The sequence below is a fragment of the Vombatus ursinus genome, unplaced genomic scaffold (assembly GCF_900497805.2).
Source record: "Vombatus ursinus unplaced genomic scaffold, bare-nosed wombat genome assembly UNPS02014818.1, whole genome shotgun sequence".
In the NCBI taxonomy this organism is placed as follows: Eukaryota; Metazoa; Chordata; class Mammalia; order Diprotodontia; family Vombatidae; genus Vombatus; species Vombatus ursinus.
Genome location: NW_020954596.1, coordinates 25004254 through 25024752, shown reverse-complemented (window position 1 = coordinate 25024752; position 20499 = coordinate 25004254). Strand labels below are relative to the sequence as shown.

Here is a 20499-nt window from a genome sequence, read left to right as displayed (position 1 = left end):
AAAAAGTTTAGTTTATCTTCCATGTGACAGTCCTTCAGATACTTGAAGGAGAGATACGATATCTCCTTAAGTTTTCTCTTCACCACTTCCTTTGCCTGATTCTCATATAGCATGTTCTCAGAGCCCTTTGCCATCTTGGTCACTTTCATGATACTTTTCAGCTTGTTTGTGCCATTCCTAAAATGTAGTACCTAGAATTGGAAACTGCCTTCCAGATATAGTTTGTCAAGGACAGACTATAGCAGGAACTCTCACCTTCCTCGTTCAGGAAACTATACCTCTTTAAGAGTACATTCATTTTTTTAGTTGCCACATTACAAACCCCCATCAAAAAAAATCATTCCACCCCTGTCTTGTACCTGTAAAATTGACATTTTGAATGGCTTTCACATTCATACCTATTAAGTTTAATCTTAATATATTTGGTGAAATGCTCATAGCATAGTATTTTCTTGTGGTAAGGTTGTGTTGAACAATTAACGTTTAAATTGGCAACAGTACAGGAGAGTTTGGAGACTCATATATAGCTTTCTTCGAGTAAGAGCAGCTCTTTTGTGGAGTCCTTTGCAAGTTCAGTGTCTGCTGTATTTTGACGTTAATATAGATGGGATAGGATAGGACAGGACTAAGTGCTTAGTGCATGCCAGGCACTGCTAAACTCTGGGGATACAGATACAAGCAACAAGTCAGTCTCTGCTCTAGAGGAGCTTATGTTCTAATGGAAGAGGGCAACACATAATAAGTAAGAGAGAGTACAGGAGATAATGCAGGCTCCTGCTGGGAAGTGGTGAGGATGGGTTCCAGGCAAGATGAGAGGACACTGACCTTTCAGAGCCCAAGATTCTTATAGGTGCTAAAGAGAATAATGAGTGCAGTTTGCTGAAAGTCAATTAGGAAGTTACTGTAATAGGTAAGTTTTGCTTATTTTGCAAATACTATGCTACATATGCTGGCTAAGTAAAATTTATATTAAAATTATTTATACTTTTAACTGCAATAACATCCAGAATTTACTGGCACACATGGTGAAACTTGGGGCACACCGTCTGAGAACCACTGGTGTAGCCTGTCAAGAAGAACTTTTTGGATCCTGACCATTCAGTGTGTTACTTACCCCTCCCAGCAGTGTCATCTGCAGATTTAATGATCTTCATTTATGGAGATTCACACTGTGGGGAGGCTTTCACCTTTATAATTCCTTTAACTGGTACCTTTGCTTTATTGATGATATTTAAAGGGGTTTCTTCGGTGTGGATTTTCTTACATGCATTAAAGTTTTGCTCTGCCTAATTGTTTTCTGCATTCATTACATTTCTGTACTTCTCTAATATGAATTCTTTGATGTTCCTTAATGATTATCCTTTGGTTGAAAACTTGATGTTCATTACACAGACAGGGTTTTCCTGGGGGTACAAATTACCTGATATTCAATAAAGTATCTTTTTAGGCTGAAAGTTTTCCCCCTCTTCTTGTTGTTTCACTCCTCTCCAGTTCATACCCCACAGAGCTACCAAAATCATCTTCCTAAAGCAGAGACCTGATCATGTCTCTCTCCTTATCAAGCTTCTCTGGCTCCATAGGATAAAATACTAACTCCACACCTTGACATTTAAAGCCCTTCACAAACTGACTCCAGCCTTCCTTTCCTTTGTTTTTTCTTTTTTTTTAAATTAATAATTTATTTTTAGTTTTCAACATTCACTTCCATAAGATTCTGAGTTCTAAATTTTTTCCCCCTTTTTATCCTTCTCCCCTCCTCAAGATGGAGTACAATCTGATATAAGCTCTACATATACATTCATATTAAACATTTTCACATTAGTCATGTTGTGAAGAAGAATTAGAACCAATGGGAGGAACCACGAGAAAGAAAAAACAAAAAAAAGAGAGAGAAAATAGTATGCTTCGATCTGCATTTAGATTTCATAATTCTTTTTCTGGATGTGAATATCATTTTCCATTATGAGTCTTTTGGAGTTATCTTAAATTCTTGCATTGCTAAGAAGAGCTGAGTCTATCAAAGTCATTGCACAATGTTGCTTTTAATGTGTACAATGTTCTCCTGGTTCTGCTCACTTCACTCAGCATCAGTTCATGTAAGTCTTTCCAGATTTTTCTGGAGTCCACCTGCTCATCATTTCTTATAGCACAATAGTATTCCATTACATTCATACATCACAACTTGTTCAACCATTCCTCAATTGATGAGCATCCCCTCTATTTCCAACTCTTGGCCACCACAAAAAGAGCTGCTATAAATATTTTTGTACATATGGGTCCTTTTCCCATTTGTATGATCTCTTTGGGTTACAGACCTAGAAGTGGTATTGCCGGGTTAAAGGGTTTGCACAGTTTTATAGCCCTCTGGGCATAGTTCCAAATTGCTCTTCAGATTGGTTGGATCAGTTCACAACTCCACCAACAATGCATTAGTGTTCCAATTTTCCCATCTCTAACATTTATCATTTTCCTGTTTTGTCATGTTAGCCAATCTGATAGGTGTGATGTGGTACCTCAAGGTTGTTTTGATTTACATTTCTCTAATCAATAGTGATTTGGAGCATTTTTTAAATTTCTTCTTCTGAAAACTGCCTATTCATATCCTTTGACAATTTATCAGTTGGGGAATGACTTGTATTCTTATAAATTTGACTTAGTTGTCTATATATTTTAGAAATGACAGCCTATCTTTCCAGACTTATTTCACATTATCTCTGCGTGTACTTTATATTTCAGGCAAAATGGCCTGCTTACTGTTCCCAGAATTATTATTCCATTCCCTACTTTGGTTACTTCACTCAATCAAGGTTGTTCCTTGGGCCTGGCAGGTACTTCTGTCTCAGATTTCTGCTCTTTAGAATCCTTAGCTTCTTCCAAGCCTTAGATCAGGTGCCACCCTCAAAAGGAACTTTTTTTCTCATCACATTTTCCTTAATGTTGTCTCCCTCCTTGAGTTTTTTGTACTTGGTGTAGTGTCTTCCCATTCTTTTGCCCCTTGAGGACAGGGAATGTTTTCCCTTTTGTCTTGGGGTTTGGCTAGCGTATGGGAGAGCTAAAGCATGATGTTTTGAGACCTGAGTTTCTCTCATGTTTATTTCATTTAGAGCATTTATTTCTGGTATCGCTTTTTAAAATATTTCCCCTCTGGCTGAAAGCTTTGCCTTGTTCGTTATGCTCGAACTAGAATTTCTCTCTTTAATGTATTTTCTTATGTTTGCTAAGGCTTCCACTCTCTCCAAAAGTCTCCCCACATTCAACTTGTTCATAGAACTTCTCTCCACACTAAAAATTATGTGTTTTTAAATAAAGGGTGGTTTGAAGTCCTTATCCATTTTGGTAGTTGGTGACTTCAGTACAAAGATAAGTAGAAGGGAGGATGATAAAAAGTATATTAAAAAAATATAAATCAGGTTTGTGAAATGAAAGGCTAAAGGCTCATAGATATTCGGAAGCCTCACATCTGTGTTTCTCTAATGCTGTCCTTTTTAAAGAAATAGTTTATTGATAACTTTTATCTTTACATCACATGCTACCCTACCTCTTCTCCCCCAGATTGAACCCTCCCTTGTGGCAAAGAAAAAGTTAAATAAAAACATCTGATCAAAGCCTGACAACATGTGTAATACTTTGCCCAACAAGTCTTCTGCACTCTCTTCCATGTAGGAAGCAGAATCTTTCTTTATGTTGTTTCCAAGGCCTTTGCCAGTCTTTTTTCATTCAGAGTTTAACTTCTTTTTAGGGATCTATTAATTTACATTGTTGTCATCATATATCTTGTTCTCTTTCCCTATCTCTTTCTATTTCTTTTTTGTGTTTGTGCTACTTGAATGCTTTCTTTGAAAAGAGAATTAAAAGTGCTGACATCAAATAACAGCATTTTAAAAAAATGAAACTAACTATATCTAAAAAGTCTTAGAATGACTATTTACTGATGGAAAACCATATCCGAATATGTACAGTCAGACAAACATCTGATTAGAGCAAAGATCAAAGTCAATATCAAATTGGGATAAAGAATAAAGATGGGGACAACTGGGTGGCGCAGTGGATAGAGCACTGGCCCTGGATTCAGGAGGACCTGAGTTCAAATCCAGCCTCAGACACATAACACTTACTAGCTATGTGACCCTGGACAAATCACTTAACCCCACTGCCTAGCCAAAAAAAAAAGAATAAAGATGAAAAAAATGACACTGCATACTATAGCCGCTTTAATCTGACCTGTTCAAATGAGTCCAAGGAGTTTTTGATGTAGAAAAATGGCAACTAGAAAAGGACAAAGATAGTGACCTAAATTGTCATGATTTCGGCAAAATTTCATCTAATAAAAATTAGTTGCCACAATAGCCCATAAACTCCCTTGGCTAGCAAGAGACACTTTGCAGCCAGGGGAAAAATTAGCTTGGAATAAATGTCATTTGTAAAATACTACTGAGATTGATGGCAGAAAAATTAGAGCTTCATTTAAAAAGTGGAAAACAGTAAAAGTGAAATTTACAGAAAGCTTGGCGTGAGACCCAAGTGAGCCACATCATCCCAGGAGCACTCAGAAGAAACTGCCAAGAAGACAAGTAAACAGAAAATGAGAATGGGTTTGTTAATGTTTTTTTAACTATTTGTTCTCTTCAGTGACCTTGGAATGAGCACATTTAGATACTTAGCACCTAAGTGCCCACTGTGTTATGTGAGGAAATAGAAATGGGACATAAGATGAAATCTGGTAGAATGACTGGACATGAACTGATGTGTGGAAGAAAAAGATCTGTGCTGGAGCAACACAGTCCTAAAAGTCTTTAGGAATTTATTGTCAAGATATCTCAAAGAGAAGATTGAAAAAGAAGAGTGGCTTTGTCAGGTCACTTCCTGACAAGAAGTGGCCAACTAGAATTGTGCCACATGGACTTTATTGTGTTTCTTTGGTGCAAGCTATTGGGGAAGGCACTTGAAAGGATAATGCTTGATTTTCCCCCTCAGTCTTGAGACATTTCTGGTATTGGGGATATGTACAAATGTGCCAGCTGCACCCCACTTGTTTTGCTGAGTACTGGCAAGGGGTGCTGCATCAGTCTAAAAAGTTTCTATTCTGACCCTGACAAAAAGGCTATTACTTACACATGTACTGACCTAGAAGAATCTCTGACTTTGTTGCTTTTTCTTTTTTTCTTTTTTTCTTTTGTTTCCACTTTGTATCTTTTCCTGAACATAACTGGGTGATTCTGACCTGAAAACATTCCTAGTTTTAGTGACAGTCTTTTGAGTCAAAATGTCAGTAGTTTCACATTCCTGAATTAGAGAGGATTTCCACTAACAGGAAGGGGAATCTAAGTCTTGCCATGATCAGCTAGAATCCTTTGGAGTCACTTGTTTCCTGCCCTCATCAACTGTGATAGAACAGTCAGGTACAGTGACATTGAGGCCTGCAACACCAGTTTTGGCATAGAAGGGCAAAATCAGGCCCCAACAGTGACATTGTAGTAGCTGCTGCCCTAGTACTACAAAGGGTAGCAGTAAACTCTAGTAAGAGCACAGAGTGAACAGAGCTGCCAGGCACCATCGGTTCAGGCAGATTTTTAGCTTATTCTATTCTTCATAGAGGCAGTTGGGGATCTGTGCTGTTTATCCTGACACCACAACCTTCCCTTGTCTAAGCACAATTTTTATTCAAGTCATGGAGAATAGACAAATGCTAGCCCACATGATTTGCATAAATATTAAAGAAATTCACGTGGCAGATGAGGTAGAACAAGTGTTTTCCAAAATTCCATGAGAGACTTAAAGGTTCCATTTACTGTTTGGTAAGTAACTACTTTTTAAAATTACCTACTATGTAAAAGTAAGACTATGATAGATCAAAAATTTAGATAATACAATAGTCTCTGCATACATGGAATTTATAGTGTAATAGAGAATAGAAACAAGCTCTTATTTATACGCAACATTAAGGTCCGCAAAGTGCTTTCCTACCAACAACCCTGTGAAGTAGGTAGTTTAATTATTATTATTATCATTATTATTATTATTATTATTATTATCCCTATTTTAGAGAAAATAAAATGGAGACCCAGTGAAGGGAAGGAACTTGCCAATGGTCACATAGCTGTTAAGTGTCAGATCTAAGAATGTGGTCTAGGTCTTCTGATGTCAAACCGTGCCTCTGGCCATTATGTAAGGCTCTAATCCTTTGTTATTATTCAGTCATTTTTCAATTGTGTCCCCATTTGGGATTTTCTTGGCAAAGAACCTCCAGCTCATTTTACAGATGAGGAAACTGAGACAAACAGGGTTAAGTGACTTGCCCAGGGTTACATAGCTAGTAAGTGTCTGAGGCCAGATTCGAACTTAGAAAGATATATCTTCCTAAATCCAGGCCTCACATTCTATCCACTGCTCCACCTAGCTGCCTAGTCCTTTACTCTAGACTAGATGATCTGTCAGGACTTTTAAGTTTTGATAGCAAGCTTCCTTACAAAAATAAAATTTCACTTTCTGTTTTTGTTACCCATTTTAGACATAGAACTGTAGGACTATTTTTGATAGCCTTTAGTTTAAATATACACTCAGGTTAGGGCTAATAGGCAATTGAACAAAAGCAGTTATTTTCCTATTGGTGGTGACATTTTACCATGCAGGTAGAAGTTAACTATGTTTGTGTATTGTTCTTAGTGCTATCCAGCAATTCTGTGACTTCTGGTGAAACTTTTCAACAAATTTTTTGTTAGGTGTCTGTCTGCTATGTACAAATACCAAGCTGGGGGTAGAAAAATAAAACAATCCTTGCCCTTGAAAAAAAAATATATATATATATATCCTTTTGTTAAGATACTTAGCATAACAAGATAATTTGTGCAGAGAGTGGGGAGAGCACGTTAGTAAAAAAGGAGATCAGGGAAGGTTTCATGGTGGTTAAACTTTAAAGGAAAGGCAGAGGTGACAAGAAGTACATCCATGCCTGTAATAATGCCAGGACATGGGATTATGGTATGTCAAGGTGAGAGCACCTAGAAGGCCTGTTTGGCTGCAATGCAGAGTACATGAAAAGGAGTAATGTAAGACTAAAAGTTAAACAGGAGCAAAATTAGGGAGAGTCGCTGGAGGTTTTGATTAAGAAAATCATGTGTTTATGATATTTGGCAATGTTTTGGAGGGGGCGGGGAGAGAGAGAGAGAGAGAGAGAGAGAGAGAAAAGATGAGACCAGATGCAGAAAGACAAATTAAGAGGCTGAGTGAAATAGGTGCAAGGCAATGAGTCCTGAACAAATATGGTGTTCATGTAAATGAAGAGATGGGATATCTGAAAGATACTGTGCAAGTAGAATTTATGACTTAGCAGATGACTTATTGGATTAGATGACTTGAAAGTTAGGAACCTGGATGACTAGAAAGATGGTAGTGGTACCTTCTGCAGAAAAAAATGGAAGTTTGGAGGAGGTTGAGTTGGGAAGATGATAGAATCATAGATCTAGAGCTGGAAGGGGGCCAAAGAGGTCATTTAAGTCCTGCCCTCTCATTTTTTAGGCCTGTGGAGGTCAAGTGACTTGCCCAGGGGCACACACTCACGGTATAGGAGGCTGAATTGAATGCACTTCCTTTAACTCCAGAGCCAGTGTTCTTTGCATTGTACCTCCTTGCTTGGCCAATGAACTCTGTTTTAGACATGTTAAGTTTAAAAGGTCAATTAAACACCCAAATGTTCAACAGAAAGATGGACTCACAGTTCTGGAGAGAAATTTAGGCTAGGTATATAAATTTGGGGAGTCATTTATGTGGAGATAATAATTAGACCCTCGGAAACAGAGGAGATCACTGAAAAGGAGACTATAAAGAAGAGAGCCAAGGATGGAACTTGAAATAATAGTTTGGAAGGTGATGTTACTAGCTATTTAGTTAACCTTTAGTTGAAAATAAAATTTAGTGTAATTGTTATAGGGAAAGAAAATACTAGATAAACCTAAAAAAAAAAATCAGTGGTTGCCATTGATTGACCTTTTTAATATTTTGGGGGAAATTCCTAATAGCACATAATAAATTTGAGGGTAAATCTATATGTTTATATATCTTTAGTGTATTTAATAAAAACAGCATATTTTATTGTTTATTAATAGTGATTTATTGTGGCATCTAATAGCAATAGAGAATTAAATATTTGTTGAGACAGTGTAATAGTCACATTTCCATCTGACAAAAATGCCCTATTGTATCTTCCTGAAAGTGAAATAAGAATTGTTCAAATCTGTTCTTTGCAATATATTTTTTTAAATTTTTATTTATTTTTAATATTCATTTAAAAAATTTTGAATTCCAAATTCTTTCCCACCTTCCCCCTTGTCATTTTTTATAGCACAATAGTATTCTATCACAAACATATACCACAACTTATTCAGTCATTCCCCTATTGATGGGCATCTCCTCGATTTCCAGTGCCACAAAAACATGCTACATTTTTGTATGCATCTGTTCTTTTCCCTTTGCTTTGATCTCTTTGGCATATAGACCTAGTAGTGGTATTGCTGAGTCAAAGGATATGCAGAGTTTCATAGCCCTTTGGACATAGTTTCAAATTGTTCTCCAGAAAGGTTGGAATAGTTCACAGTTGCACCAACAGTGCATTAGTATTCTGATTTTCCCACATCCCCTCCAGCATTTATCATTTTCCTTTTCTGTCACATTAACCAATCTGATAAGTGTTAGGTTGGTACCTCAGAATTATTTAAATTTTTATTTCTCTAACCTATAGTGATTTAGAGCTTTTTGATTTCTTCTTCTAAAAACTGCATGTTCATATCTTTTGACATTTATCACTTGGGGAAAGGCTCAATTCATGTGTATTTGAGAAACGAGTCCTTTATTGCTTTAAAAGAATTTTTTCCTCCCAGTGCTTTCCTTCTAATTTTGGCTGCATTGTTATTGTTTGTGCAAAACCCTTTTAATTTCATGTAATTAAAATTATCCATTTTACCTCCTGTGATGCTCTCTAGCTCTGGTTTAGTCATAAACTTTTCCTATATCCATGTATCTGACAAGTAAAATTTTCCATGCTTCCCATATCTGCTGATTGAGCTCACCCTTTATGTCTAAATTATGTACACATTTTTACCTTATCTTGGTATACAGTATGAGATCTATGCCTAGTTTCTTGCAAACTGCTTTCCAGTTTTCCCAGCAGTTTTTGTCAAATGGATGTCATAACTTGGATCTTTTGATTTATCAAACACTGGATTACTATGGTCATTTACTGCTGTGTATTATGTACCTTATCTATTCCATTCATCCACCTCCTTAGCCTGTACCAGATTGTTTTGATGCTTACTGTTTTGTAATTCAGTTTGAGATCTGGTACTGCTAGGCCACCTTCCTTCACATTTTTAAAATTGATGCTCTTGATATTCTTGACCTTTTATTCTTCCAGATGAATTTTGTTGTTATTTTTTCTAGCTCTATAAGATAACTCTTTAGTAGTTTGATTGGCATGGTACTGAATAAGTAAATTAAGGTAGAATTGTCATTTTATTATATTGACTCAGCCTACCCATGAACAATGAATATTTCTCCAATTGTCTGTCTTTATCTCTGTGAAAAGTGTTTTGTAATTGTGTTCCTATAGTCCCTGGCATGTATTGGCAGGTAGACTCCCAAGTATTTTATAATGTTTGCAGTTATTTTTAATGGAATTTTTCTTTCTATATCTTCCTGTTGAGTTTTGTTGGTAATATGTGGAAATGCTGATGATTTGTGTTGGTTTATTTTATATCCTGAAACTTTGCTAAAGTGGTTAATTATTTCAGCTAGGTTTTTAGTTGATTCTCTAGTCTCTAAGTATACCATCATATCATCTGCAAAGAGTGATAGTTTTGTTTCTTCATTACCTATTTTTATTCCTTCAATTTCTTTTTCTTGTCTTATTGCCATAGTTAACATTTCTAAAACAATATTGAATAATAGTGGTGATAATAGACATCTTTACTTTACCCTTGATTTTATTGGGAAGACTTCTTGCCTATCCTCAATACAGATAATACTTGCCCTTGGTTTTAGATAATACTTACCATTTTAAGAAAGCTCCATTTTTTCCCATTCCTGAAACTGAAATAAAAGTTGTTCAAATCCATATGTTCCTTGAAGTATAATTTCTTTTTCATCCAACATTCCTTCAAATTTTATGGAGATATGGAGAAGCAGTTAGCCTCATGTGTTATACTCGTAACATATTTACTGCTTTGTGTGAACTTTTTTTTTAAAACCCATTTTGTTTTTGTTTTTCTCATTTTTAAGTATTTCATGAATGACGTACAAGAAAACTTTGTGGTGAAAGCGGGGCAGAAAATTCTAGGCCTGGAAGTAGCCACAGAATATCAACAACTGGGAGATAAGCAGTTGTTCCCCATGTCTCTCTGTTAGGATAGAGTGCTCAACCTGGAGTCAGGAACACAGCCTCAGGTACTTTCTACCTATGTGACCCTGGTTGAATCACTTTACTGCTACCTGCCTCAGTTTTCTCATCTGTAGAATGGGGATTATAATAGGATTTAACTCAGTGTTGTTGTGAGGATAAAATGAGATGTTTGAAAAGCATTTAGTACAAGGTCTGGCACACTATTAGCTCTTAAAGATGGCTTCTTTCCATCTCTCTCCTCAGTGTGGCAGTTTTAGCAATTTGCTGCAAGCTTGGGACACTGTTATGATTCATTTTTATCTTAATTTTATTAGAGGTGGGAGTCATTTTGAAGCAGTAACAACAATACCCAAGGCCATAGTGGAGAGATTTTGAGAGAGAAAGAACAAAATCATTGGATCAGTTATTGTTTAGTCTTTTGCTACCTGGAATTGGGAAAAGTTATACATTTCCAGAACCAGCAAGATTGTACTGTAGCAAGCAGAATGGGAGGACATATGGAGCCACTATACCATTGTCTATCACTCTCAGATATTTTAGTTATGGATAGTAGCGTGAGGAGTAATCACTTTTTTTTTTTACTGAATTTTTTTAAAGCAATGTAATAGTATAAAATTATATGGGGAAATAACTACTAGAAGTTATTTTAAAAAATATGGTATTTTGCATATGTAAGTATTCAAAGTTGGTGGGATCATGTACCAGGCTCTGTGGGTTATCCCTTCATCAATGCAGATCACCTTATCATATGATTTCTATCTACCTTTTTCCATGTATCTGTGTAAGTTACTGGAGACCTTCCTCTGGGTGGTGGTTGTTGTTTTTGTTATTTGTTTGTTTGTTTTGCAGGGGTGGGGGAAGTGGGGGGAGGGCAGGCAGGGAATTGGGGCTAAGTGACTTGCCCAGGGTCACACAACTGGTAATTGTCTGAGGCTGTATTTGAACTCAAGTCCTCCTGACTCCAGGGCCAGTACTTTATCCACTGTGCCACCTAGCTGCTCTTCTCTTTTTTTTTTTTGTTGGTTTTTTTTTTTTTTTTTTTTGGTATTTTATAGGTATCATTGTAACACTCAGGCTATTCATCTCTTATTTCTTATTCCCATTTCATGATTGGCTTCCTCATTTGCTAGTCATGTGTATGCCCTTGATGATGTATTTTATACCACTTCTATCATTCAAGTGTTACCTGTGCCCCAGGAGACACTCCCCTCCCCTTCCAATCTCCCTTCCCACAGTGATTTTTTTTCCCTATACTTATGCAAAGCCTGAATTTATCCTGCAGTCAGCCTGACCCCAATAAGGGGAGTCAAATTCTTCTCAAAATATCTGATACATTATATCCTTATCCTGGAGTTGCATGTAAACTCTCTACAACAAAGCTTAGGTATGGCTGGTGTCTAGCGTTTTCCCAAAAGGGACTTACAGAGTCTCTTCTAGAAAAGTTATACATTGTACAAAGTAGTTATCAGATATATGGCAGCTATTTATTGCCTCTCCCTCAAAAGCAGTGCTTGAATCAGAAGATTCATAAGCATGTGTCACCCTCCTGGCAGTGGTCAGCTTTTTTGAGAAGCAGTGTTAATTTCCTCTGTTGATTTCTACACTCTCTAGAACTTCCCACACCAAGATATTGCTAAGGATTTCCTTTTTCATGAGGTTGCCAAGAGTTTCTGACTTGCTTGCTTGTGTTCATACTTGCTTCAGTGTTGGAACTCTGTTTCCAGTGCTTGTAGCTTCTCTCTGTGTTTTTATTGTTGTTATTACTATTGTTACAGCTTTAGCATATTAAAGTTTCTTTTTGGATTTTGGGGCCATTATTCAGTTTGATTCTGTTTTTAGATCTTTGCTGAAGTAAAACTGGGAGAGTTGGGCTTCAGCTTCTGTCTAATCCAACACAGGGTCATTTAAACTGGAAGTCCCCTTGGCTCCCATGTCACACTATTGATTCATTGACACTGAAGTCCACAAAGAGGTTTTTTTTTTCACATGAGCTGTTATTGTTTCCTCCCATCTAGTGCTAGTAAAATTGATTTTTTTTGCTCCAATTATGACTTTACATTTATCTTTATTCAATTTTGCCTTATTACATTTCACTTAATATTTTAACTAGCTGGGGTCTTTTAATCTGTCACTTATGTTAGTTATCCCATACTTAATTGTGGCATTCCCTTTTAATAATCAAGTTATTGTTGTCTTCATCCAGGTTTTTAATAAAAATGTTGGAAGGTCAAGGACAGATTGCTAAGGTGGGTCAGTGGAGCCCTACCTTCAAGTTGATATGGGCCCATAAATGTCTGCTCTCTGTCCAATCTAGTCATTCAAACAGTTTTGAAACCACGTAACTATACTACCATGTAGCTTGTTATTCCATATTGTCCACAATAAAAGTCTTGGAAATTTTGCCAGTTTCTTGGCTAAAATTTAGCTAAGCTACATGTCCAGCTTTCCCCATGTCTAACACTGTAAGAGTTGAAAGGGATGCCATCTAGTCCAGTGCCCTCATTTTAGAGTTAAGGAAACTGAGTCTCAGAGGATTTAATTACCTTGCTCAGTGTCCCACCAGTTATGCATACTGTCATTGAAAATTCATCATAGATCCTCTAATTCCAGAGCTATTGCTCTTTCTACTGTACTGTTTCAACCACATCATGAAGGAAATTAAATTAGTTTGGCATGACATCTTATTAATGAAGGCATACTGGTTCTTTGTGATTTCCTGTTCTAGATGTTCACTTGCCTTCTTTTTAGTAACATGTTATTTAAAAAAAAATTATTTAGAAATGAAAGTTGAAGTCACCAGTCTTACTTTTCAGTCTCCACACTCTTTCTTTTAAAAAAATTCCAGACATTTTTACCTTCTCTAGTCTGGCTACACTGCTCCTATTTAGGTATTGTCTAGTACTTTTCAGAGATCAATGAAAGTAATTCTGCAGTCATATCCACAAAATATTACATTTGCATGTAGTAATATTGATCTAGTTCATATGGAGCTAGTGAGCTGACCTCAACAAAGGAAGCAAAATGGTCTCTCTTCTTCTTGCATGCCTTGGATTTCAACTCCTTATTAGCCATTTTCTTCCACTTTTTTCATTTTGTTCTACCTTACTAACCATGTCTTAGCTGTTTATCACCATATGTATGTGAAGGAGAAATGTAGTTAGCATAGTTGGAACTTAATTTTTAAAAATTCCTGTGGATTATTCCTATCCTTACTGCCAGCTTCTTTTGTCTTTATGATTTACTCTAGAAGAAGAATTAGTAATTACCTACTTACCCAGAATCCACTGGAGATTATACTGTGTATACATGAATCAAACTATTGGTCATGCTCTTCAGTGACAAAAATTACATGAATCTGAATACATGAGAGCTTATATATTTCATAAAAATTCCCCTTTCATTAGATTATAAGCCCTTCAAGGACAGAAGCCTTTTTTTTTTAACCCCAGTGCTTAGTACAGTGCTTTACACGTAGTACGTGCTTAATGTTTATTGACTGTTAAATTTCTACTGTTTCTCTATCCTAAACCCCAAACACCAAATCATCTGACAAAATCATGTAATGAACACACACACACACACACACACACACACACACACACACACATGTATACACATATATAGTTGAAAGGCTATTAGTTTTGTCAAGTCAGAAAGCTTTTATTAATGCTTACTTTGCACCAGGCACTGTGCTAAGCACTGGAAATACAAGTAGAAGCAAAAAGAAAGACAGTTGGGGGCAGAGCCAAGATTGTAGACTAGAAGAAAGCAATGCAGCTGAGATCCTATCCACAACTTCACCAAAGAGATCTATGAAATTCACCAGACAAGACCAAATCTTGATGGAGAAATCTAAAAAAAGATACAGTGAGTTCTTTGTCTGGTCCATGTCACCATAGGGAGACAAACAGAGAGGTATATAGACACTGAGGACAGAGTTGGGGCAGAAGCACGCAGCTGGTGGAGCATTTCATCACCCAGGGAAAGGCTGCACACCAGCAGAAAATCAGGTCCTAGCCTTGGGACCAGACCCACACCAAGGCTGCTTTGGGTATAGGTCCTAGCTAGCAGCTTTATTAATCCTGGGTCACAGATGCAGGGTAGAGTGAGAGGGGATCTGTGCTACAGAGGTAACATTGTCTTTCACAGGTAGGGAGTCCCTGGACAGTATACTGAGAAAGGAGGAAATTCAGAGCCAGGAACAGTAGTAGTCTGACTCAAATCCCAAGCTCAGAACAAGGTCTCACTTCTAGAATCTAGCTCAGCCAGCAGAGGAATATTCAAGACAGGAAAACCAGACCAAAGGTGAGCTTACAATTCTTTCACTTTGAACCAATAGAGCTTTCCAGCTGCATGATAAGGGCTAAGGCTAGCAGTAGTGTACTCTTGTATAGCACCAGACTCAGGTCAGGTGATTTTCAGAGCTCAGACCAGGAGGTTCAGCAAAGCAGACTTTGCCTTGGATCAGACCCTTTTGGGAGCACTGAAAGCTTGTAAGTACCGAGCCTTTTGCTGAGATTCTGGAATAATGCAACATTCAATATTCCCCAAAAAGCAGCAATAGGACCAGCGCAGACCTTCCTTTCAGAAATGTGGCAAAACTCAGACCTAATCTCACGTTTGAAGTCTGGAAGTAGGCTGGAAGAGTGAGCAGATAAATTTTTAAAAAAGAGAAGCGAGCTATCATGCTGGCAGGGATGCTCAAGACGCAAACTCAGAAGAAGAGAATGACTCCAAAACAACTACGAAGAATGCATCAAATCAAACTTGGCACAAACTCAACCAGAATTCCTACAAGAGATGAAGCAAGAGTTAAAAACAAAACAAAACTGTTTTTATCAATGGAATGAGAGCGCTTAAGGAGAAAAATAGAAAATAAGTGAGAACTATGGGAAAAGTATTCAAAAAGGGGTCATTTCTTATTTATCCTGCATATTTTGCCTTGTATATATTTGTTTGCGTGTTGTCTCTCCCATTAGATCATAAACTCCTTGAGGGCTGGGGCTGTCTTTCGCCTCTCTTTATATCCTTATCACTTAGCACAGTATCTGGCATAAATGTTGATTGATTGATCTGTCGTAGATCCATAGATTTAAAATGGGAAAGAATGTTAGAAATAAAGTAAATTCCTTTTAATTCAATAAAAATAAGTATTTAATTTTCAGAAATAGGTTTTTATAGTGACTTACTACATAGAGAGATAAGACTTTGCCGAACACTTTATAATTCTTTTCTGTCTTCTCAGCTTTGCTGGGTAGGCACTACAGATATTTATTAGCTCCATTTCATAGATAATCAATTCGTAAAATTAGGCACAGAGAGGTTATGATTTGCCCATAGTCACATAGCTACTAAGTGTCATGGGGAAAATTCAACCTCATGTCTCATCTTACTTAAGTTCAGTGCTTTTTCTAGTCCATCTCAGACCCAACAAACTACTTAACTCAGAGACTGAAAGTTCTTGAAAGATATCCAGAAACAGTATGATAAAAATTTAATGATGAACTCTAGAGTGAGTAGTTCTATCCAAGTTTGATGAAGTCTTAGAATATGTCAGAAATGTAAACTTGTTAGTGTATGAGGAGTCAGGGGTTCCAGCCCTTGGGGAAGTTCCTTAACTTCACTGGGCTCCCAGTTTCTATCACATAAAAGAACTTGGTTTCAGTGACCCCTAAAATACCTTATAAGTCTAAAATTCTGATACTTAAATGTTCCTAGCTTATCAAGAGCTTTGAGGAAATGGTTTCCATTTCACTGAATAAAATGGATATGGAATGACAGACTTTAGCAAATAAACTTAACCATTTAGCAACTCAATCAAGGAGAAGAAAACAGAAAAATATGTGAATATATCTGATATGAAGCTCACCTTGCTCTAGATCCAGTTTTATATCCTCACTTATACAATTGGGTATACATTATGATGATAGATTAGAATTATGGAAAATATAAAGCAGAGATATGTGATGACTCATTGCAGAAGGAGGAGATGAAACTTAAAAAGTACATAGAAGAATGACATAGGCCGTTTAATGTAGGAGCAAAAGCACAATGTGGTTCAATATAACCCTTGTATTAAAGCACAGTTTAATAATAATACTCTAAATCATCAAAAAAAGTTAACCTTTTTCTATTCTATTTAAGCATACATTACAACTGAATTGCCTACGTTTGAGAAAATGTAACTTAGTTTGTGACAAGTTTTAACCTCCAAAAGATGCCCCTGCCTGAGTTTATGAAATGTGGTGCTATATTTGTTTGATATAGATTTATGTTGAGGTTAAAAATTATCTGTACAAAAAAGGGGGAAGTATTCCTATCTTAAATTAGGAAAATTATCTTCTGAATAGAGTAAATTTACTGGACTACGTTTTAGAGATATGTAAAATTAGTGAGCAGAAAAAGAAATTTGTGGATTTTCTTTTAACATTAAGGGTCATTTCACAAATTATGTCGTATGTTTTATCCAAATAATAGGACCTTTTATTTTTGGCCCAGACCTGTGATTTCATTGGTATGGAAACTCCCTTTACTGATACAGATGGATGAATTATGTAACTTAAAAGCCTAGAGAGTTATCTGGAGGGACTGAGAGATTAAATGATTTGTCCCATGGTTACACAGCCTGTAAATGTCAGACAGGACTTCGAAGGGAGTCTCCTGACTCTAGGGCTGAACCTCAGTCCAGTTCACCTTTCTGCCTTCCTCATGCTGAAAAAGAAACTTGAGTCAAATTTAGAGGTAGATCTTTATAAGTTTTTTTTTTTAAATAAAACCATTTAAAGAATGAGTAAAGGCTTAATAAATTGTATTCAATATTCCATCCTTCTGTTCAAAGGCTACTCTTCTGGGTGATTGTTTAAAGTGGATGACATATTGTGGGAAAAATTGTAGATGATCCTTTGGAACAAAATCTCTATAAAGTAATTAGTGATGAGAAATAAAATGCCTGATGTTCTTAAACTTGCTTTGTTAAAAATTTGGTTTCCTAAATGACTTAAAAAATAATGTACTGTTTTCTTTCTCTTAAAAAAAATCTAGCTTATGATTTTTGGAATCTTTCTGTGCCTGGATGCATTTCTCTATGTGTTCACCTTACTTCCTTTGAGAGTTTTTCTGGCATTATTCCGATTCTTCACTTTGCCTTGTTATGGCTTAAGGTAGGTTTTTTAAATATCATTGCTTACTTTAAAAATATTTACATTATTTCATTGTTTGTCAGAACTGATTGTTTTCACTGAATAATTTTATTCTAAATAGACCTTGCAAATACATTTAAGGGGCAAATTAACCTAAGATAAAATTCCCACTTATTTTCTTGTGATCCAACCCTCAGTGCAAGTAGTAATGATTAAATGTTCATCCTCCAGGTTTTGGATTCCAAACATTCTTTTTTACTAATAAGATCAAATGAATAATTTAATAGGAAGCTGGCATATTGCAAAGGTCACTGGACTGTGAGTTGGGAAGCCCATATTCTAGTCTTAGTTCTCCCAGTAACTAGCTTTGTGACTTTGCACAAATCACATGACATTGAGCTTAGTTTCCACATCTGTAAAATGAGGGTGTTGGGATAGTTGATCTCTAAAATCCCTTCCAGCTCTAAGAATCCATGATCCTGTATTCCCTAGTATATTTTTTCTTTCCCCAGAAAGATGAGACTAGCAAGTATGGATTAACACAACTTTAATAATTTCTGTTAGCTCAAGGGAAGCCCTTTTACTCTTTTTATAGCTACTAGCATGTGTTGCTCTTAAGAGCTCAAAAATATTTATTTGATTAAATGCTTTTTCACCAAATACCTTGACTTTCATGTGGGAAAGATGCTATATCTGTTTAAATACAAAGTGGTCATTTAATACTGCATGCTTTTTATAAATTATCAAGAGCAAATATAAATTCATAACATAACATTTATGTAATGTTTTTAAGGGTAATAGCTATATTATATATGTATGTTTTCTTATTTGATGTTTGCAGCAACCCTTTGAAATAGATGAATTGAGTATTGTTTCCTTTTTACAAATGAGGGAATTGAAACTTAAGGAGACAGGGCTTGTCCATATCACACAGCTAGTAAATGGGAGATCTAGAGCTCAAATTCAGATCTTATGTCTCTTAAGTTAAATGTTATTTTTTTTCCCCATGTTGTATAAAGTGTCTATTCACTTGAATAATAATAATGATAATATATGAAATTTATGTGGTTATAAGATTCACCAGGTCCTTAACAACCATCATTTAATCCTCGTAACAACTTTGTGAGGTAAGTAATATGGGTGTTATCTCCATTTTATATGTGAGGAAACTGAGGTTCAAAGAGGTTTTACTTGCCCAAACTCATATAGCCCCTGGTAGATAGAGGACTCAAACACAGACATACTGACAGTGAGTATTCTTTCCTTTGTGCTATGTTGTATAAAGTGACTATGCATTTGAATTTGAATACTATGTATAGCATAGTTCATTTAATATTGCTTCACGTGGCTATGGAGTAGTGTTGTCCACATAACATATTCAGGACTTGGATAACTGATTGTCAGATAAAACAAAACTGAGATAAAACATTGTAGCCTCACAATGTGTAGAGAGGCAATAATATAGTAAAGAGTGACCAGTGCCGAAGTGCTGTCTTGGAGTTCTGCCTGTGACCTCTAGCAACTATGTGACCTACCTCCTTCAGGTTACCCAGCCTCTCAGTGCCTCCCCAGGTCACTCATTAAGACCTTAAATGTGTCCCAGATGACTCAGACTCTGCTTTGAAGGAGGGGGGTTTCCACACTGTGAGTAGTTCCTCCCCCTGATACAGTCACAAGTCTCACCTCCCTGCCACCCATATTTAAAACTCTCTAGAGGGCCTGATCCTGCAGTTTCATCAGCATGACATATTCCTGGGCAAGGAGATGCCCTCACCGATGAAGGTTGATACCTGCTCTGGAAGTCAGACTTTGAGTTGTGCAGGCCATTGAGTGTTGATCACATATGCAACACACGAACACACACATTTGTATCTCTTACTGAAATTCTGCTGCACTAAATGACTTTACAGAACTCAAGTAAAACTTAAATTCATTTTTCCAAAATTATGAAAATGAAATAGTAATTTCTAACATTGTGTTCAGTATTGTAACATTTATGATATCACTCAGAAAGTGAGGGTGGGCAGATACTTTCCACTAAATGTATGTCAGTAAATAAATATTTATTAAGCACTTTCTGTGTGCAAATCACTGTGCTAAGCTCTGGGGATACAAAGAAAGGTAGAAGACATTCCCTGCCATCAAAGAGCTTGCAAGGTGGAAGATACCTCCTGTGGGGATGTGATAGACAAGTCTGGAGGAGTAGAGCTGGGTGGAAATGAAGAGCTAGGTAGCCTGGGCACCCTCCTTCAAGAGAGATTCTGGAAGGAGCTATGTACTAGTAAAACTCAAAGATAACCTATTAACTGAACATTAGTATTTTATTTCTTTTCAAAATAGAGCTTTAACCATCATTATTATTTGTTTGTTTGTTTGTTTGTTTATTTATTTATTAGTGAGGCAGTTGGGGTTAAGTGATTTGCCCAGAGTCACACAGCTAGTAATTGTTAGGTGTGTGAGTTCAGATTTGAACTCAGGTCCTCCTGACTCCAGGGCTTCCAGTGCCACCTAGCTGCCCCCATCATAATTTTTCCATTCTAATAGTGTCTTCATTGCCTTTTTTCTTAATATTCTCTTTCATACTTAACTGGAAAATTTGTCATAGATATGTCTGAATTCACAAAATTAATTACTCTAAATAGAGAATAACTTGCCAGACTCTCTGCTCCTTGAACTATAAAATTGGTAAATATTCTATAATAACATAAAATAGATATGTTCATACAAAATGAATGTAAATAATGAACAAGAATGCCATGCCAGATTAGCCCATTGCAAAATTACTATGCATTCAGTATGTAGAATATAATTCCATTTAATAAAAAAAAATACTAGTCACACAGCATCTTCACATTTAAAAAAATTAAAATGTGATAACATGCCAGTTCAAAGACCTGTATATTTTCCCATTTAAAATTACTTTTTGTTGTTGTTGTTGTTGTTGTTGTTGTTGTTGTTGTTGTTGTTGTT

General features: G+C 36.4%; 1 protein-coding gene across 1 annotated transcript in view; it reads left to right on the top strand.

The window, feature by feature from the left end:
- TAPT1 (transmembrane anterior posterior transformation 1) overlaps nucleotides 1–20499 on the top strand; it is a 92292-nt gene that overhangs the window by 21864 nt on the left and 49929 nt on the right. Inside the window, exon 3 of the mRNA XM_027836629.1 lies at nucleotides 17432–17550. Coding sequence (XP_027692430.1) covers nucleotides 17432–17550 — 119 coding nt within the window. The remainder of the gene's footprint in view (nucleotides 1–17431; nucleotides 17551–20499) is intronic.